Source organism: Pteronotus mesoamericanus, unplaced genomic scaffold (assembly GCF_021234165.1).
Source record: "Pteronotus mesoamericanus isolate MK-2021 breed Mesoamerican mustached bat unplaced genomic scaffold, CSHL_Meso_final scaffold_167, whole genome shotgun sequence".
NCBI classification, from domain to species: domain Eukaryota; kingdom Metazoa; phylum Chordata; class Mammalia; order Chiroptera; family Mormoopidae; genus Pteronotus; species Pteronotus mesoamericanus.
In genome coordinates, this window is record NW_026555308.1 from 6,107,770 (window position 1) to 6,134,063 (window position 26,294).

At 41.1% G+C, this 26,294-nt stretch overlaps 1 protein-coding gene across 7 annotated transcripts in view; it reads left to right on the plus strand.

The window, feature by feature from the left end:
• RBFOX1 (RNA binding fox-1 homolog 1) overlaps window positions 1-26,294 on the plus strand; it is a 1,461,257-nt gene that overhangs the window by 1,392,959 nt on the left and 42,004 nt on the right. For 4 of the 7 annotated variants that reach the window (XM_054589559.1, XM_054589558.1, XM_054589560.1 and 1 more), the window contains 2 exons: window positions 11,834-11,966; window positions 21,685-21,724. In XM_054589559.1, coding sequence (XP_054445534.1) covers window positions 11,834-11,966; window positions 21,685-21,724 — 173 coding nt within the window. The remainder of the gene's footprint in view (window positions 1-11,833; window positions 11,967-21,684; window positions 21,725-26,294) is intronic. The other 3 variants (XM_054589557.1, XM_054589562.1, XM_054589561.1) reach the window with 1 other exon arrangement.

A 26,294-nucleotide genomic window follows, 5' to 3' on the forward strand; every position in this document is an offset into this window, starting at 1 on the left:
AAGCTATTTTATCGCTACTGAAGAGCTTATGGGGAGTGTTGACAAAATGCAGTTTTCAGGACCAAATAGCACACCATGCATTTTAGATCTATTTCCTTGGGTTTTGTTGGCATGCAGTATGGGCCCCTGACACCTAATTGCTTTTTATGTAAAAATAAACAAACAAACAAATATACAAGTACCACCTCTGTGGGCACACCTGCCCAAGGATATTTATTATTCCCATCTTTGTTATTGCTGCAGGGATCTGGGAAACATTTCCCAAAGATTGTTTTCTTTTATTTTTTAAAATTTAAATTTTATTGTTTTCAATTACAGTTGTCATCCAATATTATATTAGTTTCAGGTGTATGGCATAGTTGTTAGACATTCATATAACTTACAAAGTGACCCCTAGCCCCAGTGAGTCTAGTATCCACCTGACACCATACATAGTTGTTTCAATATTATGACTATATTCCCCATGCTATACTCTACATCCTCAAGACTGTTTTTATAACTGGTAGTTTTTACTTCCTAATCCCTTCACCTTTTTACCCTCTTCCCATCTAGTGACCACCAGTTTGTTCTCTGTGTGTTTGAGCCTGTTTCTGTTTTTGTTTGTTTGTTTTTTAAATTCCACACTTAAGTAAAATCCATGAATATGTGAAGTCTTTGCCTGGTGTATTTCACATAGCATAATATCTGGTAGGTTCATCCATATTGTCACAAATAGTGAGATTTAATTTTTTGTGTGACCTAGTAATATGCCATTGTATAGCCAAGATATGGAAGTAACCTAAATGTCCATCAATATATAGCTGGATAAAGAGGATATGGTACATGGATACAGTGGAATGTTACTCATCCAAAAATCATTTTTTGGTCCATAGTATTGGTTTTACAAACTTCTCTTTGAACATCAAAATGATTTAGGGACAAGAGCTGGATTCCGGCAGCACTGGGTCTAAATTGTCATGGTTACACTAGCACTGCAACCCTGGCCTGGTCTCTTTGCTGTGACCATATCTATGAACATCTACTTATCTGTAAGCATTAAATACGAGTATTGTGTAAAAGGCCTTTCAGGTTGCTTGAGGCATTATAGTTCCTCAAACAAATGGCCGATCTTTCCCTTTCTTTCTTAGAAACCGTATTCTGCGGGTCTTTTGAAAGTTCACAAAAGAAGCTGGTTTGGCAGGTTTATGTTAGTCCAGCTACTGGACAACTGGATCATCTCTGCATGGTTCTCCTTCAGCCTGTTCAATGAGGGGCTGTGGGGAGCAGTGCAGTTCTGACACCAGGCAGGGGATCCCTAGGTCCAGATGGTCAGTTTAGGCTGTCACGCAAAGATTAAGACTCAGTCTTTCGAGTCTGGAAGCTGACTCTGAAAATCAGATGGCCTCAACATGGAACAACCAGCTATACCCACCGTGATGGCTGGAAGTAAAATGAATGATGCCTTGGCATTCTGTTCCCATCCTGTGAGCTACTGCCAACCCCCTCTGAGGGCCTCGTGTTCAGGAATTGCAGCAACCCTAGAGAAGCATGGGAAATCCAGCCCAACATAAGGAAGCTAATTTATCTCACTTGCCCTGTTTCTTACCTGGAGAGGCAATTCACCGAGCTTGCTGTTTCAGCCAGCTGTTAGCTAGATCATGAATGATTTAACAGTTGAAACTTTACTGTGTATACGCACTCGATAAAGTAATTATTTATATAAATTATTTGCTTTTTTTCCATGCTGCCTGGAAAAAAAAAAAACAACACTAAATTGTCACCAGTACAGGTTTTATCAGACAAATAGATTATGGCAAATCCCTTCATCCAAATTAAAATAGACCTCAGCATCTCAGTTTTGTCTCCAATATTCCTTCAAACAACATAAAGCACCTTTGCAAGTGCCTTCTGTGGTCCTGCCAAGTTAAACACTCCAAGATTGAGATTCATTCTCATTTTGCTGAATGAAATGTTACAAAAATCCGGCCTCAGGGTGTACTGTCAATACCTGTGCATAAACAGATTACAAATATGTCTTGTGCACAGTAAAAGCCTATCACTGCACATTAAAGCAATGTGTGCCTGTTGGATTAATCTGACCATTTGTAACTTGGGAGAAAAGAGACAACAGTTAACTTCGGGAGGTAAGCAGAAAAGTGTGGCAATTAGTTAAAAACCAAGGCTTCTGTCCTCATTCAGAGTTGCAAAGACCTACATGATGAAAGAATATTTTCCTGCATGAGTGTTGGGTGTGAGTTTTGTTGCAGTGTTTTGAATTTATTTTTAAGTTAGGAAACATTTCTGCTTTGTTAACACCAGAATCACTATTCAGAGTCAATATATATGTGTTCTTTGCATTGTTACTTATTTATTTTTGTAGATTACTCATTTCCTTCTAAGGAAGAGATTTATTTCTAACCAAGTTGTGAGTAAAGTGACAATTGATAACACTATTAAATCAATTATATTTCACATCTCCAAGAAAAATTCTGTTTGAATTCAGTCATAAGGAGTTCATTGCTGTGACTGCATTCAGGTTTGTGTGTGTAACACCATACTAGTGTACCCCAGGTCCCTGTTGCTGAGGGAGTCCATTTTCCCAACATTTTTAGATTATATACAACCCCCTGGTTCACATCCAGATGTGGAGATGAACCCCAGTGGAGAAGGGAAACAGCTTGCCTTGGACTCTTATTGGGAACATAAATCAGTAGTGATCCCCGTGGCCTGTATCCAATTAGTATAAAAGGAGCAAAGCCCTTCCAGGTGTCTTGAAATCTCAGAACATAAATATAGAATGCAAGAAATGGCACCTGCCCCCTCCTCCACTTCTACCCTCTGGTCCCAACAAGGAGCATACTGAAATCTCAGGGAGACATCAACAGATTCCCCTGCAAGTTAACTCAGTCCATAATAAACTGGGGCTGGATTTTTTTGGATGTGGTATGGATATAGGGAAATGATGTAACAGTTTGTACAGGCAATGGGAGGAAAGGAACGTGGAGAAAGTCTTGCCCAAAGTTGACATGAGATGCCTTTGTCCTAGTTGCCTTGTTGGGCAATAGATAAGAAGATGTCTCTAGTGTCTCTAGTGTTAAAATGCCCGAGTTCCGATTCTTGGTTGTGTTTCTGAGCTGCTCTATATCTTCTGTTCCACCCAGGAAAGTAAAGATAGCCATAATGCCTGGTTTCTATTGTTTTGTGAAGAGTTAGTTGAGTTAACTGGTGGGTCTGGAGGTTAGCAAGTGTGAGTAAGTAGTAGCTGTTATATCATACATTTAAATCTCCTCCATTGGTAATAAAGTACAGGAAGTTGGAATTTTTGCAAACTGTATTCATGACTTTGCTTGGATTATTCCAGTTGTCACTGCCCGAACTTTTAGACAAATAAGGTCCAGAATCCCTCATCACTAAACCAGGTTCTCTTAGAATATGCATCCTTCAGTAGCAGCATCTCAGCAAGTCCTACAGATTCAAGGACCAGCACCACTTTTCCTTTGTAACTGAACTACTTATTGTGGCATTCTAGGTTATCTGACAATATAATCCATAAACATTTTAGGGATTACCTTGGGCCAGGTAATCCTCTAGGTGCTGGAGACAGAGTAGTGACCAAAACATAGTCCTCAGGACATCTCAACACAAAGATATAAAATAAGGCTGCAATTAAATAAGGTGATAAAAGACTGATAAGTGGAGGGGCGCAGGAGAGAATGATGTGAGTTTGACTGATGACAGTCAGGAGATGTCAGGTACAACGGAGAGGGAAGACTTGGAGGAGGAGGTGATGTTGGAACCAAGACTGCATGAGGAGATTAACTCAACTGGTAGAGACTGAACAAAAGACAGAGAACTCGCAGAAGCAACTGCAAAGCAGCTGCCAGAGGCTGAGGGAAAATGAGGCATTTCTGCCTCTTATAATAAAGATTCAGGGAGTGTCCAACCTGCGGCCTGTGGGCCACGTGCAGGCCACGATAGCTCTGAATGCGGCCCAACACAAAATCATAAATTTACTTAAAACAGTATGAGATTTTTTTTTTTTTTTTTTTTTTGTGATTACGAGTCACAATGTATTTAATGTGTAGCCCAAGGCAACTCTTCTTCTTCCAGTGTGGCCCAGAGATGCCAAAAGATTGGACATCCCTGGCAGCTTGGGCAGTCAGGCCAATAGAGTGTTACCATCTTTTATGCCTTCAAAAACGTGCATTTCTCTCCAAGTTCAAATCCTTGCCAATCCCCATCCACACATCCTAATCAGACCTCTAACAGCCTAGAAACTTCTGGCTAATTTGGATTTGACTAAAACTTTTGTACCATGACGTTATGTAAAGAGATTCAATTATGGTGCGCAATGTTTTGTGAGTAACTACCGCCCATAAAAAGTTAATTAATCAGGGCTGTGTCAATTTCCTCGTGCCATGTCAATTTGCTGCCAGGTAATTAATCACTAATCACCCACCAAGCAGCAGGCCGGGGAACAATCCATGAGCCATTTATTGTCTTTCCCCAAATAAATGGCACACGCAGCCAGAAAGAAACACATCTTGCCTTTCATAATATTTTTATCGACACTTTTGCAAGTTGTAACAGACTGAAGCAACAAGCAGCTGCAGTTCAATGGAATATGAATATTAAAGAAACAAATGAGTGGAGATTTATAGGACATTGCATTTCTGTTATGTCAGTTTTGAGATTAAACCGAGCAAATGAACAGTGAAAAATTACTCTTCCATGTGGAGAATGGTGATTAGACTTGTACATTAATTAGAAATTTTTGTTTTCCTATTCAATGCATTTCAAATGAGGGTGTCCTATAAGGAACTGTTTGTCCAAAATGTAGATTTATTCGCTTCTAAACAACAGTATTTAATATCAACACGCATTTTTTAATGAAACGAGAGTTGATCTCAAATGTGAGTTTTAGGGATAAATATATGTGAATATGAGAACCAGAGATTCCAACAAATTAAGTGGCTCTTTTGGTTTTTTTGTAAATGACTGAATGGATGGAATCCTTCTTTTTTTTCCTCAAACCTTGAAATTCCTGAGTTTTTTAAAAATCGAAAGCCTTTCCATTTTACTTTGACCTAGAGCTAAATATGTCCCATCATATTCAATTTTCCATGTAATGTCATTTAAAGATAGTGACCTAGTTGTGTATAAATTCTGTGTTATAAACCAATTTGATGTACCTTTGTTTGAGATCTGTTTGAGAGCAAACAATTTTGCCATTTAGAAAAAATCATCTGTTTTCACTGTGATGTTTATCACACAATGCTCTGCCTCTGAAATCGAGCTATGGCTGGCTGTTTATTTTGCCACAGTGTGTTACCTATTATGCCACTTCTTAATTTATGGTCCAGCACATGGAACAGGAGATCCCCCAAGGGGGATCCTGCAGAACGGAGAACCTGCTGTTGAAAGCGTGTCTGCACCCCCAGAACTGTGTAAGTGAGTACTTCCTACCATGAACTACCCACAGAACAATTCAACTCCAAATTAGCATGACTATCTCTCAGCCCTAAAACAGTCACAAGGTGGGGGAAAAGTGGCATTATAGGGCAAAGGGAGAGCAAGAGTGGGACAAAAGCGAGACCATGCTCCATTCCGAAGGCACACCTTTTCCAGGGCAGCTGGCAGCCTCATGCAAATTCAAACCAGCACACAAATGCAAAGAATAATTGCCCATTAAAGCGGTTGTATATTTTTATGGCTTTGATGCAGAAGCTGCCCCCCTGTTGGCTCTTGCATCTGCTACTCTGCCATCTCTCCCAGAGCTCTAAAACTTTAATATGCAGTTTATAACCCTCAAGTATTTTCCACTGGTTTTGTGTTTCTTCTCTTGGGATTCCTGGGCTGGAGAGATGATCTCATTTGTGTTTATTTTCAAAGGTAAGCACCATGTTCATAAAAGAGAAGGAGGGGGTGAACATGCGTTTGTCACTGTAAATACATTGAAAGCGGAGCTCATAGAAGGTTGGAGGTGGGGGCTTTGTCTTTGAGGAGGAGACAGACAGGAAGCAGTTGACACTTGGGTAAATGGCTCATTTGGCTGGTTGATACACCCACATACCTTCCATTTAAAAATGTTGATTTGCTTTGATTCTCTAGCACATCACAGCATGTCTCTTGTTATATCCCTAAAGTTTCCATTTCATTGAGTTCCAAGGTATAGAAAGAACTTATTCCCAAGAACAGAGATGGTTGCTCCAAGTCACCTCCCCCAAAATAGGCTCTGGGTATAAATCTAACTGAAGGCTGGGAGTGGTGGGTTGAGACTGTTGATGTGTCAACAAGATGCTCAATTGGTATTTACTCCAAAACCTCTTGCCCTGTTTTCTTTGAGAGAAACTCATTTTTAGCTTATGAGCTAAATCCAATTTTCGTTGCAGTGATACCAGATTTTTCACTTTGATTCATGCTGGATAAGGTTTCAGAGGGAACCTTTCCAGTATAATGAACCTATGATTTTTTTTCTCTCCCTTGTCTCTCTTTTCTCCTGCCAAGAACTAAGGATTTATACTGTATTCCACAAAGCAGCCTGAACACTTTCCATTGTTCCCCATTGATGGTCTGTTTACATGTTTATTAACTTGAAGTTCAACTAGAAAAAAAAATCAAACTCCCCCTTTGGGGTCCAGAAATGTCTCTAATTTGGTATCTTTTCTCTCTAACATTGTTCTTTAATTTACACTTACAAATATTGGACAGGGTGACAGGTTTATGACTTTTATTGACAGTGATTTGCTCCATTCCAGAAATGGAAAGGACACTGAGCATCCATTTGGCATTTTGCATTGGATTGATTAAACATTTATTGCCCACTTACTGGATCCAAACTCCAGAATACGGGCATTGGTAGATGACATGATAACTTTCACTCAACAAAAGATAAGTGTCATGCCACGGAGTGCATAATAAGATGTCTCTTTCTAGAAGGCCCAAGGACAAAGCCATTTTGGTTTTGTTTAATCTGTATCTGAATCATTTATTCAAGTAATTGCTTCAAATATGCAGTTAACCACATCCCAGCATCTACAAACCAACGTACCTGGCGGGCAAGTGAATAAAAAGTAGTCCCATCCCATGTTGAGTGAAATGGAACCTTGACAAACAGTTGTGTGTGTGTGTGTGTGTGTTGTGTTTTGTTTTGTTTTGTTTTGCTTTTGAAATGGACTATATGTCTTAGTAGCAAGAAAAGAGAGCCAGACTGTCCTAAACCAGCCGTTTGGGGAACATCCTCTGTTGGAGTGGGGGAGACACATAGAAGGCACAGCTACAAATCAGACAAGTTAAGGATTATAAATATTGTTATTTTTCTGTGTCCCTTTTTGCACAAATTTATTCCATTCAGAGACTGTGATTTGCTGGGTTGCCACAAAGCACTGTCCTGGGCAGAATGTAGCAAAGAATTTTAATGCGTATTACCTGTTTGGGGGAAAAGTTTGAGTCCTGCTTTTCCCCAGAACAGGAAACAGACCTTCAAATCCTGACACCCTGCAACAATAGAAGTGAATTTAAATTAGCTGAAGGTTTGAAGTAATACAAGTCCAATACATTCACCCAACTTGTCTTTGTTTTTTATCAGAATCAAAGATATTCCAAGTCTGTTGCTATTTCTGGGCCAACACAACACCTAAAAGTATAGAGACAGAAAATATTTTTTATAAAGATCATGATTGAGATATGATTGTGTTATTTGCATACCGTTTGCCTGCAAAACCTGGGTATGACATTTTTGTATAGGAGACAGTGTTATGAAAAGTGGAAGCTAAACAGGAAGGGCACCTACTCCCCCAGAAAAAAGGAGACTAGCATCAGTTAACCGCTAAAAGGTGTCCAGGCATGACGTTAAATACCTGATACCTGTTCTGTGCAAGCAACCTTGTCAGTCAGTGAACAGAGCAGATGAAGATTATTGCCCTTGTGGAACTTATGTATATTCTAGCAAGAGCGAGGGGTTCTTCCATCCTACTTGGTTGCCAGTGCAGAGCAGGTCCTTGAATAACATTGTTTTGTTAAAATGTTGATGAGATGCAGTAGGAACTTAAATCTTGTTTATATCAATTAGCCCATGCTAAAATTGGTTTCATTTTCTGTCATTTCGCTGAAAGTCACAGAACCTATTGAGGATGTTAAGTGAGGACATACCGTACACCAGGAGATGTTCATGGCAGTCTTGTCCAGAAGGAGATTAAAAGATAAAGCAAGGGAACAAGGAAGAAGGGAGGGAGGAAAGGAGGAAAGAAAAGGGAATGAAAGAGTAGGGAAGAGAGGATGGAGGATAAGAAAGAAGAAAGAAGAAGGAAATGTTCATCAGCGTGAGGACTAACTAGAGACTACGAGGCTCCCTTGGTCAGCCCTAGGCTGGCAACAGGAAAGAGAAAAGTGAGCACACCACCGATCTGGGCGACTCACATACTTTCTCCATGAAGCCTCTGCTCCAAAGCATGAACTTCGGAACCACCTTATTTTACCTAAGAGGACCTGGTCTCCCAGGAAGGCGATATTTACACCAAGAGTTGATGTGTAGCCTTTCCTTATTCCTTTAACAAAATAAGAACACCTCTAATTTGCCCTGTGTAGAAGAGCCCAAAGAGGCTTGCATTAAGACCCGTAAGTATCTTATCCTGCATATACTCTGTAGCAAACAGGGCAAAAATGGAGCCTTGGCTCTTGCACTTTTAGCAGCTTGTGCTCCCCTAGCTCTCCTGCCGAGCTTCTGTTTCATGTTATCTCTCAACATCTAAATCCTCCAAGAATTATTGTAAAACCTGCTTGTCGCTGAGAGGGATCTTGTCTCGCTCCCTCTGCACTGTAGCCAGCGATAATGAATGGGTCAGCATAATTACCGTGTTTTCTCACACAGGCAGCCAGCTGCTCTGCCAGATTGTGAATTTTTCATTTTCTTTATTTCAAAATCCAGGGCGTTCCTATGAAAACTTCATATTTGAACTGGCAAAATGGAGTTAAAATCAAGCCATGCTCACTCATTGTCTCCTGGTCCTGAAGCAAACATGTATCTCATTACTTGTGAGCTTTTGTGAGATTAGGATTTACCTGCTTTCCCTGTTAAGGTGGACACCTCTCTACAATGTCAAGCACAATTATTTGAAACTGGAGACAGGAAACGTGGGTGCTAGGGGCTGGCAAGCTGAGAGTTAAGTTCAGTTGCACAATTTTTGTTTTTAACAATAAAAAAGATTACAAATAACCAGTATGGTCTTCTCAGACACAAATAGAAAGATGAAATCATTCCGGTTTATTCACCAATCCTAGCATTTTACCCTCATCGTGAGAGAAAGAAATGATAGAATTCATGAAGCAGGCTGGCTGTGCACAGAGAACACACAGAGAATTCCAAATGACAGTGAGTTCGTCTTCCCTTCAGGTTGAAGGGTCATATTGCAATCCGTGCAGTTCCATGAGGTGGTATAAAATTGGGAGTGACTTTGTGGGAAGTCCCTTGCTCTCCCGGCCCCCTGCCGCCCACCCTGCAGCTACAAACATACTGTCCAAGGCCTGGGAGTAAGGGAGCGAGATGGCATGCATTGCTTCTGCTCCTGAATGTGATGGTAGGAAGGGGAAAGCCCCTCCTGGCAGTTTGGATGTAGGGTGGAGACCACATTAGCACAGCAGGAAATACAACACCCTGAGGTTAGGTGTTTCATAAAATGAGAGTTCCCGGAAGAGTGAAGTGTGTTGAGTTAAAGAAGTTAAAGAAGTTATAGAGCTTCCTTCATGGAGAGGCCTTTCCTAGTGTTTAGGTCCTGCCAAAAGAAACTGTGTCCTTCCCTGCCTTGCACGTCATAGCAAACACTGTGAGAAACCCCAGGAGAGAGGGAGCAGGGAGGGAGGGCTGTGGAGGGGGATGAAACCCATCTCGCCCTGGCTCATCTCATCAGTTTTCCTCTCTCTGGAAATCCTCAAAGCTCCTGTGTTAGGTCAGTGGGATGAGAGAAAAAAAATGGGGCCATCAGAGGAGGGGTAGTGGACGGTCTGCCCTTCATTTGGCGTGACCGCAGCCCACAGCTTCATTCATTTGGTCATGTAGTAAAGTCACCCATGCATTCATGCCAGTGCCCAATATTTAGAACCTACTGTGGATAAACTCAGGGGGTGCCTCTTGACTTGGGGAGGCAGGAGGAGATGCAAAGATGAATGGGACATGGAGGGAGGTCTCAAGGAGCTTGCAGACTAATAGGAGAGATAAAATTAACAAGTGACTGACTTTCCTCCTCTCAAAATCAATGTCTGAGAGGTATTCCACAAAAAGAGTGCCTGGGAGCCCAGACCAGGTGGCTCAGTTGGTTGGAGCAGCATCCTGTGCACCAAAAGTTTGCAGGTTCAGTCCCTGGTCAGGGCACACATGCAGGTTGCAGGTTTGATCCTGTGTTAGGGGACGGATGGGAGGCAACCAATTGCTGTTTCTCACATCCATGCCTCTCTCTCCCCCCGCCCTTCTCTCTCCCTAAAATCAATAAACATACCTCTCAGGTGAGGATTAAAAAGAAAAAGAATGCCTGGGAAAATAGAGTTGGGGGGTGCTGGGTTAACTAGTTTAAAGCGTTTCCTTCACTGAGGACTTTCTGAGCCTTCGATGTAGATCTCCTGGGACAGTGGTTTCCCACATATATTTTCCAGTAAAGCACCCCCTCCATGCATTGGATCTGGCACCGCCTGCCATTTAGTGGGGTGGGATACGCATGGGGAGCATGGTGAGAGCTCGGGGGGATTCAGAGAAGTGGAAGGAGCAGGAAAGCAAAGCATGTTCCTGAAGGCCTCCCGGGTTAGGATTTACATGTGGTGGGAGGAAGGGCAGCCCAGGCAGAGGCAACAGAATTAATTATCAGGGGTCTCAAGCATCACGCTTAATTTCCCTCTTGACTCACACCAAGTTATCCTGCTCGGAGAATTTTCCCTCAGGGAAGAAAACCCTGCCCACATTCTCTTTTTAAGTTCCCAGACTTCTTTGTCATTACTGTTACTGTGTTTTATAGGCTGAATAAATGGTTAGGGGGCTGATGGGACATTCGGAATGATTTGTTTCTTGGAGCATGAGGTGTGTGTACACTTACAGATGCATACACATCTCTGTAGGAACACTGTATTTCAATTAACAATACACGTACATAAAGAGAAATGAGGGAAATAACTAAAAATGGGGATGGGGAAAAACTATGAACAGACAACTAACACTCATGCAGTTCAGTGCCAGAGATAAATATGGAATGCATTGAAATATGTGTATATGTATATATATAATTATATACACAAATATAAATATACATATATACACATTCACATACACCTGCATATACACACACATGCATGTGTATTATTTTGCACACAATGTACATGCATTTCACTTATAATGCACTAATACATGTATAAACATACACTAGACATATGTGTGTGTATATATATGTGGATGGATGCATGAACGGATGGGTGGATGGAACGATGGATGGATAGAAGACAGAGAGATGTTGAGAACACATTGCACATGCATATTACAAGTCACCTTTTAAAAAACTGTTTGTGCTGTGAGCTTTAATTCTGTGTTTAAGAATTCTTCATTGATGTTTGTCATTTAGCACATTCTCTTGGGCACAGGGCCTACCGACTTAACTAGCTGATCCTCTCTGGAATCGGACCTTGGCCTTGGCCCCTGGCCTGCTGCGTGCGGCCTTTCTACCCCTGGCTCCTGGAAGTGTAGGGGGATGTGTCGGGGGCGGGGGGGATGGCAGGCGTCCAGCTTTGGCCCAGAGGGAGCAGAGCGGGATGGGAGGTTCCAGCAATGGTAGATGCGCCTCTGAAAGCCTTTGCCTTGCTCTCTCCTCTCTCCCTGCAGTGCCCGGCTTTCCGTATCCAGCCGCCACTGCAGCGGCCGCCTACCGAGGGGCGCACCTGCGAGGCCGTGGCCGCACCGTGTACAACACCTTCCGTGCCGCGGCGCCCCCGCCCCCGATCCCTGCCTACGGCGGGTAAGTGAGGCTACCTCCCGGGGCGGGCCTCCCTGCACCCGCCCCCTCCTGTATGCGAGTGCATGCTGGTCTTGACTGTCCCACCAGAGCACCCCAGCATGCAGCCCAGAGCGCCTGCAGTGGAGCACCTTGCAAAAAGTATTGAAAAATGAGTGTAATTTGTCCTGTCATGGATGGTGCCTTTAAGCATTCTACGTGTCACATGTTGTTATGTAAATTCTCTCTGAGACTGAATGCTGGAGAACAGAGAAATGGTTACAGTCAAAGATGTATTTCTGATGATTGCAAACATCTGGTTATTAAGGAGGTTGGATCACATTTGCCCCATGAATCTGTCCATGGAAGAGCATGAAGTTTTCAAACACAAAAATCACGGTCTGTCTTGCTCCCCTTCCCTGACACCTTGAGCTTCAAGGTTTAGGAGCCCGTGGCTGGGAAGACAAAATTAGGTGTGGAGTCAAATGCAAACATTAAAAGTTTCAATGAAATTGGAATTAAGATTCATTTTAGCTGGTATTTCCAAGATGGCATTTGTCTTTGTTTCCCCTCTGCAAGGAAATGAAAATTCATGTGTTCCCCATTGCCAATTTGGTATTTCTGTGCATGGACTTTGGTATTGCCAAAAGACTAGCAGGGAATGGTGGTGAATGCTGAAAAGAATGGTACTGGGGTTGGGGGCTGCAACCTAGAAATGCTACCCTTCCTCCTTCCTGCTAAGGGATCCGCCTAGAACATTGCTGTACACAGAGTCAGGGAGAGAGGGATCTCTCTAAGGCAGTGGTTCTCAAGGGACATTGGGAATATCTGGAGACATTTTTGGTTGTCACAACAGGAGCTGGGCGGTGCAATGGTACCTAGTGGGCAGAAGCCAGGGATGCTGCTAAATATCCTACAGTGCACAGGACGACCCCTCCCCTGATACAAAGAGTCCTAGGGCCCTAAATTCCAATGGTGCTACTATAAGGAAAACTCAGTTATGCTCAGGATGGCCTGCCAGGAGGCTTCCCTGGCCTGTGACTGGCTTCCCTGTCTGTAGGGAGAATATGGCTCCAGACTATGTAAATAGGTAAGACATATTTTCAAGGTAGCTCTGTTGCTTATACATCTCTTAGAAAACCTGAATTAGCCTAGACCATCTCTCTATTATACTAAGAAATTTTTATTCATATCTCTCCCATTTCAAAGGAGTGCATTTGAAGTGTTTTAAAAACAAATGCAATGAGGTAAAGTTAACAATATAAAGAAATGAAAGTAGTTGAAATTGTCAGGAGAGGAAAATAGAGACAGAGAAATAAGACAAAGTCCATCACTTATGATGTTGTCATTACAGTTAGGTCAATTCCAAACTTCTCAGTGGACAAAATGCCACCAAAAAAGGAAAAAAAAAATCTACTAGAAAGATGCAAGGCTGAACTGGCCCAAAATTCTCCCTCCAAAATAATATATCTTCATGTCCTAAGCCTCATCTATCTGACGATGTGATATTAAGTAATCACTGGGAATATAATCATTATCTTCAGCCCCCACAGTATCAAGCCCATTTTATAGATCCAGAAAGACAAATATGAAGACTTGCTATTTTCAAGGTCACATAATGAGTTATGAAGGAAAAAAAAGTTACCCGCTAAGCTCATGTGATTACTAAAGCAAGATTCATAAGCCATAAATGCAAAATTGCATGTTTATACCCCATTAGTTTGTCTGAAAAATCATTATCTTATCTTGGTAGCTGGTAATTGCAGCTTTCTGGTATATGTACCTTCAGTATCTCACTGCTATATTGAACAGAAAAAAATAAAGTAAAATTATATGGCTTATCCTCACATGAACAATTTATAAAAGTCTCAGAATAACACACCTGCTGTAAAATAGAAATTTGCTAACTTATAATGAACTTGCTCTTTGCTGGGAATAACCATGCATAACTAATTAACACCACTTTCACCAGGGAGAGACACAGACATCTCCAAATGGTGAAACAATGTTTGTGACTGCTTGAAACATGACTTAGTATTAATATTCCAGTGATATTTCTAATCATTTTGTTTATAATGGTGGATTGTTCCTCTTTGCTGAATATTGACTGGAATTCTGAACCCACATTTAGTAGTAAGATGAAATTCTTAAGATGAGGAGAATAGAAAGAACAGAAGGTCTAGGAGTGTGTGTGTATGCGTGTGTGTGTGTGTTCATGTCTGCAAGTTCCATAAGAGAGTGGGGCTGATGGGGAAGGAGGAAATTCAGCTGATTGCTGGGTGTTTTTCTGGACCATAAGTTGGCTGGAGTGCATCGACTCTGGATGCAAAATTGTGAATCCAGCGTCATAAATGGTGGTTTCCTTTTTCATCTGGCTTGTGAGTGGCTTATCTTGGAAAGAAGAGCAGAGTTTGGCTGGAGGAGACAGGACCCTGATCTTGCATTGAGATGCCAAGAAGTTGGAAACCCACTCCTGTTTCCAGGAAGTGATAATATCAGGATTCAGGTGGTCCAGGAGATAGTGTGGATTTCTTATAGCTGTTTGTCTCCAAAATCCTTTGGAGGATGATTTCTAGATTTGTCTAATGTCTGTACCAATGTCCAGTTCAGCTCAACATCCTTTTTTCTCAGCTCCATGCACTGTCTTGCACTGAGGACATTGAGGCAAATGGCACCCTCAGAGGAATTTCTTCCAGTTGGGGCCAGAGGGTGCCATGTTGGCCAACAATTTCAATAAATGCATTAAGTGATAACTAGGGTGCTGTGTGAGTACCAAGGAAAGGCTCGGGTGTTTAGATAAGGCTTCTAGGAAGAGAAGAGAAATAGGATACATTATGTTCAATCATTTTCTAAATTTCCATGATAATATCTTATTCTGTGATTCTCCCTCACACCCAATGATCTCCATCTTTTCTAAGATGTCACCTAGCAAACTGCATTTATTAAGAAAAAATTTAGTTTTCTCCTTGTTACCAGTTGAAGACATATCTAACTGTCCACCTAAACTTCTGTTCTTCATCAAGTATCCAATATGAATATACTTTGTTATTCAAATTCCAACCAAAAATGTACCATTTATCCTACATTCATGTACAGCTTCTATATTTTTTCCCAAGAGATTGAAAAAAAAATTCCACGGAACCTCCACAGCTGCTTTTGTGGAGACATGGGTGACCCTTGGAGTATCCAACATCAAGACAGTTATCCAGGAGGGTTCAGCAAGGATGCCCTACATCCATCATTTCCTCCCATTGATTTGGTTTTCCCCTTTACATCCTGGTGTTTTCTGAAGTCCCTTCCAGCAAGTAAAGAATATAGGTTATGGAGAGGCCCTATCTCTCTTTTTCACATAGCTAAATAGAAACTTCTTGGGACACTACTACAAGATCATTCCTTCACAGGTTGGGGGTACAAGGGCTCTACTTGGACCATGGAAAGATCATGGGAATGAATGCAAAATTCTAGACTGAGACAGGAAACCCCCTATTGTTTATCAATATTAACTGAATGAGAATGAGCAATGAGTTAGAAATCTAGTGGCTACACAGTCTATAGAATTGTTACAGTTCAAAAAGGCACTGTTGAGGCAGATGAGATTGACCCCTGCTATTCTACCTCATACTACCCTGGATAGCTGACTTAACTTGTGTTGGCACAGTTGCCTTAATAGAAGATTGAAGACTTCGCATCCACTGGATTAATAGAGGATGGGATAGGAGATCCATACAAGGTTACAATTTAGTAAGGTCCATCTTATGATGCATGTTTAGTGAACTGTAGCTACTGCCATTGAGGTTGATGCCGTTACTGATCCTTTGTCTTTCTCTGCATTGCATCACTTATTCCTTTGCTGGGAGGCACGTGCAGTTCACAGATCTGCATCTGCCACAAGTCACAGAGATGGCTTTGGTTTGCACAGAGCACTTCAATAGTTTGTGTAATAAACTATAACACAAACTCTCTGATAACCAGCCTCTAGGACTCTGAGTATGTGCCTTCCTGTCTACAAATCAAACATGCTTTTTGGTTTTAATTTCTAAATGTCTAATCCTCAGACTGTATTATTTGATACTTAGTAACCTTCTAATTTAATGTAACTCTAGAACTAAAGTCATCACCACCCATTCTCAAATACTTTCCAGAATTCTCTCTAGCTTTTTGTTTTTGCTGTCAATTCTTATTCAGATTCTCAGCCAGTTTTATAATGTAACCTCTTATATTTAAAAAAAATCCTCTTAATTGAGTGCATTTATGGACAAACACCATAAATCAGTGGTGCTTAAATTTGGAGGGGGGGGTGGGATGTCATAGATGCCTTTGATAATCTAATTAAAACTATGTAATTTTCCCCTTGGAAAGTGTCTGTGTACATATACATGCACACACATGCACCATACACACACAATTCTATGCAAATGATGTCAGGAAGTTCATGGACCCACCTGATATCGACTTAAAAACAGCTAGATTTGAATGCATTAAAATTTTAATTTATTTCCACTTGAAAGGGGAAGTAAGGTAGAGCAATTTTAAATAACCTTTCCTTCAAAACTATATTTATGGTTAGACTGTATTATATTACACAAACACATCATGTACTTCGGGCATCCTATTCTTTCTTTCTTTCCTTCCTTTTTAAAAAATAAACTAATTTGCTATAGTGCAGTCATTCCCTGCTTGCATTCATCCAAATATTTAACCACTGTTATTACCTTTCTAAGAAAATGAGATGTGCATTTGCATTATGTTCTTGCAAAAGCATATTGCAGTCCCCAAGTGATTGACAAGCAATACAATTACCTTTGCATGGCTAGACAGACCGTCTTTGCAATAAAATTGACTGCACCTGTTCAATGCATGATGACAACTCCTTTCTCTTGTGACTAGGCCGTGGTTCATTTATCTATAGATGCATACTAAACATTGACCCCGTCCTCCTTTCCCTACAAATGTGTTGCACCTGTTTCATGGGGATTTAAAAATAAGTGTTTAGATATATTCATGGAAACCAGCATGAGACTTTGTAAGAGCTTTTCTGTAACTAGCTTCCATTTAGAATAGGACCTAGAAAGCTGACTTTCAGTGATGTGTCAAACACGAACATGTGGAGGATGGTGTTTTATAGAGCAATGAGCCTATTAGTCTTTGGACTCGTGGCAGCGTCACCTGTTACTAGTTAAAAATGCAAATTCTTAACCCCCTCATCAGATCTATTGACTCAGGGCCTCTGGGCTGGGTGTGAGGCCCTGCCATCTGTGTTTGAACAAGCCCTCCAGGTGGTTCAGCTACATGCTGAAGTTTGACCACTGCTGCCTGCCAGAGCCAATAAAAGTTGGGGCTGTGAAGTCAAGGCTACCTGGGCTAGAATCCCAGCTTAGTCACTATCTAGCTCTCTCCTCTTCAGTTTCTTTATACTTAAAGAGGTGACAATAACATTGGCCATCTCAAAGGAGTACTTTGAGGTTTAAGTGGGATAATGAGCACAACATGCTCAGATTAGGGATTGACACAGTCATCGCTCAGTCAGTGCAGAGAGTAATAGTATTTATGCTTCTGCTATTGTACTTTAGGGGGGAAGACACACATATCGCATTTTGGTGAAACTGACAGCCCTCAAAGTGGCTTCGTTTCACACTGCCAATGAGGACAACCATATCGGTTCCTTGTTTTTTAGAGTTATTGTGAAGGTAGATCACTCAGCCTCTCATTCATTGCTCTCCAAAACGTGCAGGTGTTGCACTTGATGCAATTCATACACAATGTAGTTTCCAACAGCAGTTAGAATTTTTTTATTGCCTTTCTCAGTGTAGCCCCCACTTCCTGCGGAGCTTCCCAAAGCTGAAAGATGCCCTTCCTGACCTTGCATAGGCTATTCCCTATGGCTGGGAAGCTCTTCCTGCTTTCTGCTTGGCTAAACTTTTGAGATTTCTGAGGCATTTCCTCCAGTTCCCTCACCTCTGTTGCTAGCCCTCCTCCTTCCATTTCACGTTCAAAGTGCCATTATCCCTCTCCTCCTCAGCACCCATCAAGGCTACCTTTTGACATTATGCACATGGCTTTGTGACTGAGTACCCTACTCCCTGTAAGCTTCCTACAGTGGGTGTAGCGAGTGGACTCTCTGTGCCTCGGCATAGTGGCTGGAATGTAGTCAGCATTTTAACAGTAGGGACATATTTTGTCTGAGCTTATCAAAATGAGGATGTGAGATCGCATTTTCCCTTTGGTTTTCTGTCTCATAAACATAGGATGTCAGTCAGAGTCCCAAAGTAACTTTCTGTGGCCCATCTTGGAAGGCAAAGCATGGCAACGGGTTGCCACACTGAACACACACCAGAGCCTGTTCTTGCCTCACTCTGGGAGCTGTTGGTACAAAAAGGCTTGACATTGAGGTACACTGCCTGCCCCAGTGCCCAGGGACTTGTCCTTGTGAAAAAAGGAGCCACTTTCCCAGCCAGAGGTCAGCCCCAGTCACTCCTGGCCCACACTGTGTGCCCACTGGAACTGACCTCAATGTCTAGCCTCAGTTCTTCTCTCCATCTCAGGCAGACCTCATTTTCTTGTGGCTCATTTTATTGTGCCTCACACATGTTGCACTTTTTACAAATTAAAGACAAGACCCTCCACCAGCAAAATGATTACAACGTGATCTATTGTGACACTTGATCTGTTGTAACACTTGCTTTATTGCGGAGGTCTGGAACTGAACCCGCAGTACCTCTGAGGTATGTCTGTATTTTCAGAAGAGCAGACACAGACTGGGTCCCCTCTACAAATCCTTAGAAAAGGGCATGTTTCCCTTGTTTGAATACATTAATATTGGCTTAAATATTAATATTTTGCTCCCACCTGGATCACGTTCTAGCCTCTTACACTGGTCTCCTAAACCAACCCAGTTTTTGAATCTTAGTCAGCTTCCCCTCCTCCACTGACAACAGTCACTGATACTGAATAAACAGATCAGAAGCAAACCTGAGACTACAGGCTGCCTCTTCCTAATCCTCTACTTAATGCTACCTGGAGGTGATAAGTAAATTATACCATGTCATCGTCTGCCACCGCCCCTATAAAATGCGGGCAATACTCAGTCCTTAGATATTTATTTTACATCTCCTGGGTAAAAAGCAATGTGTTAGACATAAGCAGGTTAGAACATTGAGTAAGCTCATTGGGTGCAACTTCAACGTGAAATGAGTCCCATACACAAATACCTTTAATACAGGGCCTGGCAGAAGTAAGGCCTGCTTGAGTGTGGTTGGTGGAGCGCGTGAATGTCTCTCATGAAATGGACAGCAATTTGAACATTTTACCTAAAATGTCATATGGTGTGCTTGAGTGTGATATTGTTATGTTACAGAATTACTTGCTTATGATTTTGCAATAAAAGACTTTGTAATAAAGAAGGGGTGTTATTTGCACTGGACCCTGTATTTGACCAACATATAAAATTATTTGACCAAGTAAGGACCAAAAAATTTGATGTTGGCATTTACAGGAGGGAGAAATAACTCTGCTTTCGGTGAGCATTGGATAAAGGTCACAGCAATGGTGATATTCATTTAGAGCTGTGATGTCAAGCACATAGCTCATTAATTACTTTTCAGCCTTATCTCTCTGATTCCTCCCTTGAAGCAAGCACTTACCTCTGTCCCCATTTTACAGATGAGTCAATGAGGCTCAGATAGTTACTAATCAGTCCAAGGGCCCATAGCTGCTGATTGGTGAGGCTGAATTTGACCCAGATGCCTGTGTTTTTCCCATCTATCTTTGCTCTTGAACGGTGATCTGCTTTTGGTGAGGACATTGGCAGAAAAGCCATTCCCAGCTCAAGAACCAGCATGTGCAAAGGCATGATGGCATGAAAGAATGGGCCGGAAATTGTTTTGCTATGGCTAAATGATCAGCTCTGTGATTCTGGGCCCAACTAAATATTGGTTGCTCTCCCCTGTTGCATCAGATCTGTACTGAGTCCTGTTGGCAGAGGCCAGCCCTGCCTTCTGACCCCCAACAGACACTATCGTTTTATGTTGGAAATCTTGACTGAGAATTCAAAGCCTAGCTCAGGATGTCACACACCTTGGTATCTGGGATTAGGGTTTTACGCTGATTGACAAGTGCTCTCGTGAACTGTAGCCCTTTTGATCAAAATGAAAACAGCCGAAAGCGATTCCTACCAACCTCCTTAGTGTGTGTAATCCCTGACACCTCTTTAAGGATAATGGCACTTGGGGTTTCGCCAATCAAGTCTGAAAAGCTCTGAGAAGCACACTAGAGTGTTCTCCAGCAAACCAGTGTCACTGCCATGTGTGCGTGTGCGCACTGTGTGTGTGTGTGTTGTGAAGCACCTTCCCTTGGCTCTATATGCTTGGCTTACATGTGGGTCCACTCTGCTACTGAAACCTGCTGCAATCCTTTGGTAATCAAAGTAGTTCTATTAAAACCACAGCTCCATTCAACAGTGGGGCCCATTGGTCCTTTGCCAGGCTCATAAATCATCTATAAACACCTTGGGGAAATATTAGGGAAGGTTATTAATTACGACTACTACCAACCTTTGGAAAACATGCATGTAGAAACATGCATTTTAATATTGAAGATATCCTGTGACCCTCACAGAAACCTGTAAGGTATGCTGGCTGCACATAATCCTCATTAAGCCCATTTTAATACTTAGGAATTTCAAGTCAGTTTCCCATGATGGTGTTAGCTGTGAGCTTCTTTTTCTGGCTGTTTCACTCAAGGTATAACAAGAAATTTCTGGAGAATTCCAGGATCTCTTCTCCCACTCCTGTGAAGTCTCTTCTCTCTGGGATGACTATAGGGAGAGTGATCAGAGACATGCTACAAGGCCAGGCTTGTTCTATCATAACGTGGGGCTTTGCTTAGTCTGGGTATGATTTATGCAAATATACACACAGAAATGCATATACATACATGTGTACACATAAGCACACATGAACACACAGATATGCAAGCGTACTACCACACATGTTCTATGCACTGCATATGCATGCACATTGTGTGGTATACACATGCACACATGCATGTATTGATATACTCATGCATATGCATTCACACACAAACACTAACACAAAACACATATTTTGCATATACATATACATATATACATGTATACCCATAAACACAAAACACACTTTTTTAATACACAAGCACACATGTATTATAATTAGAGATATTCTTCTACATTTACTATAAAAGAGTTGTACAGAGAATTATCAAATATAATACTACAGTGTGAAAGAATACAGAAGAACACTTCTGAAATTGTTTGTGTTGTCCAACCTCCCCAAGGTCATTTGGCTATAACTCATATTGAAATTGTGACAATCTGCGTCCCTACCCTTATCAATCATATATTTTAAGTAAGGCTAAGGGGGCTATATGGTTCGACTGAATGTGAACTCTGACTCTCATATCTTTCTAGGCCATTTAAAACAAACCTCAACTCTGTTTTCATTTCTACACCCCTCCTCAAAGGGGTGGGAAGTCTGGTATCCAGCATATACCACATCTTGATTCTGGGCCAACACCGAACCCCAGCCTAATTTTCTTGCCCTGATCGACTACTGTTGTCTCCAACCTCCTTAACCAATGTGGAAACTCTCCTTGGTTCCTTTGTTTTGGACCTTGTGACCAGACTAACTTCGCCATTGCAGGGGTTGGTGTGTCTGCATGGGGAAATGCACTAATATGGATGTTTCTCTTTGTGTGTGCACCCTTGCAGTGTTGTTTACCAGGATGGATTTTATGGTGCAGACATTTATGTAAGTATTCATTAACGCGCATGCCATCCTTGTTTCCTCCTGGAGTCATTCTTTTTACAAGTTTGCTGAGAATCTCTCTACTACTTGGTGCCGTCCATTTTCTTTTCCTGGTCTGTTCGCCCACAGGGCAGAAGGACTTCTGCTCACGATAGCAGCACATGCTGTTGAGTGAGTGGAGTGAACATCTTCATCAAGTTGAGAAAAAATGCGAACACCCTCCCCCCCACCACCAAAAGATGGCATTTCTCTCAAGTCAAATTAAGATCCTCCTGCAAAAAGAAATTCTCTGTGAAGTTCTCAGTATGGTCTGTGTGTTTTCAGTTTAGTATTTAGGATGACAGCTATAGTTATCAGCTGCAGAGGGTTAAAAGATATTTTCATGGCTGATGTTTTCAATGTTTTCTTATAAATATATTTAATTGTTTATCCTAAAGCCCTAGAAAAATATTCTCTCTCTCCCTTTCTCTCTCTCTGTCTCCCTCTCTTCCCCTCTTCTCTCCCCTCCCTTCTTCTCTTTCTTCCTCTCTCCCTTCCTCCCCCATCATGGATGGTTTTAGTAAGAAATATCTCTTGATAAAAATATGCCAACCTGAGTATTAAATCCTTATTTTCTTCAACTTATTTCTCCATTTCCTTAGAACTGCTCCCTGACTTAGAATTGTTTGTTAAATTAGAATTGTTTGTTAAATAGTACCACTTTATTAACCTGTTCACTTTTAGAAAAGAATTGGATGTTTCTCATTACAGGAACCATACTTAAACTTACCTAAGTTCACCTAGAAGTAGTTATCCTCTCACATTATGATATTAGCAGCAATATTATAAAATGACTTGGAATAACACATTTTAAAATAAATTGGCAGGAGTGGGGGATATTTTCTAAATTATATGCTTTTTCATTACAAATGACCTCAAATAAGTTCACTGGAATCATATTTGTTCAATAGACTAGATAACAAAGAAAAATAAAACTCTATTTCTGATCAAATTGATGTCATTTACTAGAAAATGGGAAAGACAGTGGTTATTTAATTTTCTTCCCTTTGAATTTCATATAATTACAATCTTGAGACATAGTATTAATCTCTATCAGTGATGAACTTAGTTGAGTTCTATTATTATTGCATCAAGTACATTTATTATAATCTGTGGGTTAGTTTTTTTTCATGATAAAACTAATGAATGATCTACATGTCCTTTATTCACCCAGTGAACAACCAACTTTTTTGTGTAGCTTAATTTACTCCTTCTCACATCCTCTTTTTTTCCAATTTAAATAGAAAAGCAGGCTGATGCTGAGCAGGCTGGACCTCATCCACATCCTCAGATACTCAATGAACCCAAACAGCAGTCTACTACAGCCTCCCACAGTTTAGCCTCTGGATAGAGTATGTACATGGAGGGCTAGTTGGCATAACTACATTTAAGAATTTTTTTTTTTAATTTGGAAAATGGAGGGGAGTACAGAAGGGATGGAGAAATTTTTTAAAAATCCACCAAAAAGAAAACTATCTTCATCAACACCAACACAAGGGAGGTGGGGGGAATGTGGATGTTATATAAGCCTAGCTAAAAACAAACATCACAATATTATCATTTATTGAGTGTTCACCTCTCTGTGAATTTATTGGATTATTTCTAAAATGACAATAATTGATTGAATTATTAATTTGAGATATTCTATGGATATTTCAAATAGGTATCTTTCCCTTGCCTCATAAATCTTTGGATAGCAGAAAGTAGAAGCCGCCTGAAGATACAGGCTGTAAGATTTCAGAAAGAAATAGAATGACTAGTTGGAGTACTTGATAGAATATGTCTGTATTGGTTGGGATAAATGAAAGTCCCCAAGAACAAAGCAAATGGAAAGAGCAGAGCGATTCAGAAGAGATAAAATATGCCAACATCCACACTAAAGTAGAAAGAGAAATTCCATTCAAAAAGGAAAGCTCCAAAAAAAAAATCCCTTTGTGTTTTTGGTTCCTTTAAGAGCTTTTGTTTCCCACAAATTCACATTTGAGCAAAGCCCACCAGGTTCAGTGGTACAGCCCCTCCAACATCTGGGTGAGGTTTAGATGAAGGAAGTTATTTCAGTAACTTCAAGTTCTGAGTTTCCTGGTTTCTAGGTTTAGAAAACTTCTTTTCACTCTTTTTACGCTACACCAGTAGCCAAAAGAAACTATAAATTTTTCCATTGTTCCTATTATAGTGACAGTAAAGTTTTTCAGGGGGACAGTTCCAAATAGGCAATTAGATGATGGAAAAACTAGCTTAAATATGAATGTGAAGTTTCGTTTACCCAGCATATTTTTCTGTCCTCTTTCCCAGAAGGTAGCTCAGACCTTGCAGACATTCCTGAATTTTTTGTTCTGTATAAGGTAGCAATTTTGGAACATTGCTGCTGGATAGTGTGTGCCTATAGGTGACAGTGATGAACTGGACCACCCCATTGCAGCAGCAAAGCAAGGGTTCATGGATGGCCTTCAGCTGATTTAAGGGCAAGAAATATATGAATATTGCCTGCACTTTAGAATTTATGGAGCAGGATTCATCTTGGCTAGAAGTAATTTTGAATGTACTTTTTCAAGCTGCTGCCCCCTCCTCCCTTGAGATACTGGTATGTTCTGATGAGTAGACATGTCCTCAGAGCTCCATTCCTTAAAGAAGTGATGATTAAAGAGGTTAGAAAAGCATGTGAGGTTCTATTCTATTTAAAGAAAGTTTCTGGCATGCTCCTTCAATCTCATTAGAAATGATACACAATAAATAGGTTTAAAGCAGTCCTGAGAGAACAAGGGACATGTGTTAGACACTTTACTTACTTCTAATAGTTTAAAACCAGTTATTTCTTTTTAATACAATTGGGTAGAGGAGTAAGCTTCTAGCTTTGGTTACTTTTAAGATGGTAAGGAGAATCTACTCTCCAATTCTTCCTACTTAAATGTTGACAGCCTATCAGAGTAACTCAACAACAAGGATATCAGCACATAGGCCAGAACAAACACCATTTTCTGTGCACCCCACTCTCTCTCACCCCTTCTCCTCTTTGTCGTCCAAAGTTTTTCCATTCTTCCAACCTGATGTGGGAGCCCTGAGGAATTTCTGATTTAAAAGACTTACAGGGCCTCTGCAACTGGCATACTACAATATCCTACCTAGAATTAGCTCCTTCTTAACTTTCTTAGAGCACAGAGGATTGAGAAGGGAGGGAGAGATATTCATAGACGCCCTGAAATTGCTGGAGAGGGTATATTTGTTAGGAGATGTGGTGGGCTAGAAACTAAGGTCAAAGCCAGGGAAGTTTGTTGAGGCTGAGAGCAAAGTAAAAGCATTCGATTCAGGAGCCCAGTCATGTAGGAGAAAGGCTGCCTTTTGTTACAAAGGATGTGTTCAGGCCCAGTATGACTGATGCTCCCCAGAGGGGACATAGGGGGTTCTGAGTCACAAAAGAGGATAGAAAAGGTCATATCTGGATCACTTCCACCTGGCTCAAGCCCCCATATGCCCATGCACACACACTTTTATATCAAAAGATGGAAATTTAGTTTACATAACTAGTATATCAAGCCTACTAGTTCAGTGTTACCATATAGTGGTGGACATTTAAACCAATGCTTTTAAGTTAAAAAGTGGGTAAAATTAAAGGAAAAATAGATAATAGTAGAGATGATACATGGGTATGACAACTGTTTGAAAAGTGAAGCAGAAAGACTGAGTTTCCTGGACCTATGAAGCAATCCATTACACGTAGGGGTAAATCTACAGATCTCATGAGGCCAGAACTGATCAGGGAGCTGAAAATAAGTGTTGCTTAACTGAATTAGCCAAGACACTTACCTTAACCCACTAGGGGAGATATCAAAGGATATGGCATTTGATCAAAGGATAACTATTAAAGTGGAAAGAAGGAAATGACAACAAAACTACCAAAAAAGAAGTAATAAACTATCAATAGGAACTGGATTAAGACAGTAGAGTTCTGAGAAATGGGGGAAGGAAAGAGAAGACAGGGAAAAAGAGTGAGAGAGGGAACAAGCAGACATTCTAAATGTTAACCATGTTCCCTTGAATTTGGAGAGCCCCAAGCTTCCTAACACACTACACAACCTTGGTACTGCCCAGCAAACATGTGTCAGTGAGATTCCAGTGCATTTTTACATCATTCCTAAATAGTGTCATTAACAAGTTTCTGGTTGACACTATGATTAAACATTTATTTCTGAATTCATGCCACTCTACTGCCCATGGATCTTAAAACAAAGAGGTTTTCACTGATGATTGTGCTCAGGAAGCAGTGTCAGTAGCTTTGGGACCATTTAAGGCTGGAAAGCAGAAATCCTCCAAATAAAACCCTTATGTCCTTATTCCAGAGACCCTGGTTTCAGTGTTAGCCACTGAGGCTCAGCACCAGGATGGTCAGTTACCATGGGAAGGTAACAGCCCATCAAGCAGTTAAGCATCTACTGTGTGAGAGACAAGACCTCAGCCTTTACCTCATCTCTTCAGCACAGCTCTAGAAGGCAGGAATCCCATTACTTACCACATCCACTTAATCTTTTAAGAACTGGAA